Source organism: Schistosoma haematobium (genome assembly GCF_000699445.3).
Source record: "Schistosoma haematobium chromosome Unknown HiC_scaffold_539, whole genome shotgun sequence".
Classification (NCBI taxonomy): Eukaryota; Metazoa; Platyhelminthes; class Trematoda; order Strigeidida; family Schistosomatidae; genus Schistosoma; species Schistosoma haematobium.
The window spans coordinates 15,635-17,818 of record NW_026137145.1 but is presented as its reverse complement, the minus strand read 5'-3'; the positions used below and the strand labels follow the sequence as shown (position 1 = coordinate 17,818).

Below are 2,184 nucleotides of genomic sequence, written 5' to 3'. Positions count from 1 at the left end.
GAAATTGCATTAGTAAACTATTAATGAAAAGATCCAAACAAGCAATATGTATAAATTAAGATTAACTCCACTCCAAAAGGCAGTAGCTATCTGTACTTAGTAGTTAAGTGGATAACGGAATGGCATTTGAAGAGAACAGTACTGGGTTTGAGCTTCGGAGAGAAGATCAACTTGAATGAAAGTACACCGAAATGATAAGTGCTAGATCAGGAAAAACGCACTTCCTGGATTTCCCTGCTACCAACAAATTGCTTTATTTAGGCTAAATAAATCAATATTTGAGCTATTCAGTTTATTGTAACTCTTCTGAATATCAATCATTTTTAATGATTTCATTATTCCTTTATTACAGTCTACTGTCAGATGAATAAATAGTTGAATACATTATTACACGTTTAATGATTGAGATCATGAACCGAATGATGTTAGACCGCTGTTGAAAACCTAGAAGCACTGGCTGTCCGTTTCATTATATTATGGGACTCCTTAACAGTACGCATCCACGATCCCGCTCGTGGGATTAGAACCCAGGGCCAATGAAAATAAAAGAAAAATATATTTAAACAAAGACATTAATAATGATTGAATTAAAAGAAACATATTCAATGTTGAATAGGTTGCAATGTTAATGAATTCCGTTTGAGAGAAAACTTTTCGATCAAAATGAATTGAATCGATATTACTTATATTAATCATTATGAATAGAAGAAATGAGATGAAAATAATTGTGAAATAAATAAGTAACAAGTAAATAGTATTGAACTGGAATCGAACTACATCATGAGACAAGCGATAACATGGAATCGTGAAGGGAAACATACAAGAAGAAGAAGAAGAAGAAGAAGAAGAAGAAGAAGACGGTCGAAGAATACACTATGTCGGAACTTGGAAACAGACATGAAAAGAAAAGAATAACAATTGAAAAGAACTGGAAAGGATTCATCAAGACAAGGTTGGATTGAGAATGTTGCTGGGTGACTTATACTCTTCCATAAGGGGTAACGGACATAAATAAGTTAATAAGTTTTGGTTCAATGAAATAAATCTTTTTCTTCTATTTTTTCTTCTTGTGAAAGTGATTGGAAATACTTTTGAATGGTACTTTAATGTGTCGATTCGTTGATTGATTGATGTGCGCGTGTGTGTTTAACATTTCATTATGATTTTTATCAGGATATACTTGTGAATGAGAATTCATCGATTGTCTATTAACCAGTTTACAATGTTTATGCCAAATACTTAAAAGATCTGGTTCACATAAATATGGGTACTTTTTATAAAAAGTTGAATAATCACCATGTAATATATAAACAAATTGATATTTTAATGCAGGATATGAAGTGAAATGTAATACTGTCATGATTACGTAAACGATAAAATAATTGTGATGCACGATTTGTAGAAAATTCACAATATAATATAAATAGAGTTTGAGATGGTTTTGGTTTATTCGGTTGTTCCGTTGAATATAATGAGTTACTTAAATCCATTTCAGTAGATTCAATAGATTGTTGTAATATACCAAAAAAATATTAATAAAGTTTTCGCCAATCTGAGAACCAAATAGCACTATAAATATGTCCAGCATTACATTCCTGTGCATAACGAAAATCAATAACAACGAAATGTTTGGGATTCATTTTCAACTTTGATAAAGTGATCAGTTTTGTTGATTTTGAAGTTTATGTTTATATCTAAGGTCATGTAAACAACATTTTGATCTCTCATTACCTTTACCATTCAACTGTTCTTCATTAGGTCCAATAAATTCTGAAGATGATGAAGAAGAACAAGAAGAACAACATGATGATGATGAAGAGTTGGACGAAAAGGAATATGATAATGTACATACTGACTTTGGGAAAATAGGTGATTATTTTAAAATCATTGATTTCATCTCAATTAACCAATTTGCTAGTTGGTCTACTTCAATTGTTCGCCTTGGTGAATGTAAACTATTATTCAATGTCCAAAAGTCATGATGATGAAGTGAATTCTGTTGAAAAACAATTGATAAAATAAACATTGAAGTTTTATTGGTTAAAAGTGTCAGATAAAAATTGCTGTTTGAAGTTGTGAGGACGACCCATGTGTGAACTCGAGGAAGCTATAAGAAGCTTAGAAAGAGCTGAAGATATTCCATTCAATCATCTTTTGGAAGAATATTTCAGAATCCCTATGTGC

The 2,184-nt window shown here is 31.1% G+C and overlaps 1 protein-coding gene across 1 annotated transcript; it reads right to left on the bottom strand.

Moving 5' to 3' along the window:
- Window positions 1-537: 537 nt before the first annotated feature.
- MS3_00008225 (uncharacterized protein) lies at window positions 538-1,770 on the bottom strand. The gene has a single exon (XM_051216579.1). It carries the CDS (start codon window positions 1,358-1,360, stop codon window positions 1,055-1,057), a length of 306 nt encoding a protein of 101 aa, XP_051063919.1. The 5' UTR covers window positions 1,361-1,770; the 3' UTR covers window positions 538-1,054.
- Window positions 1,771-2,184: the final 414 nt, after the last annotated feature.

Coding starts and splice junctions, on each gene's coding strand:
- MS3_00008225 (XM_051216579.1), bottom strand. CDS start 1,360: ATGACAGTATTACATTTCACTTCATATCCTGCATTAAAATATCAATTT.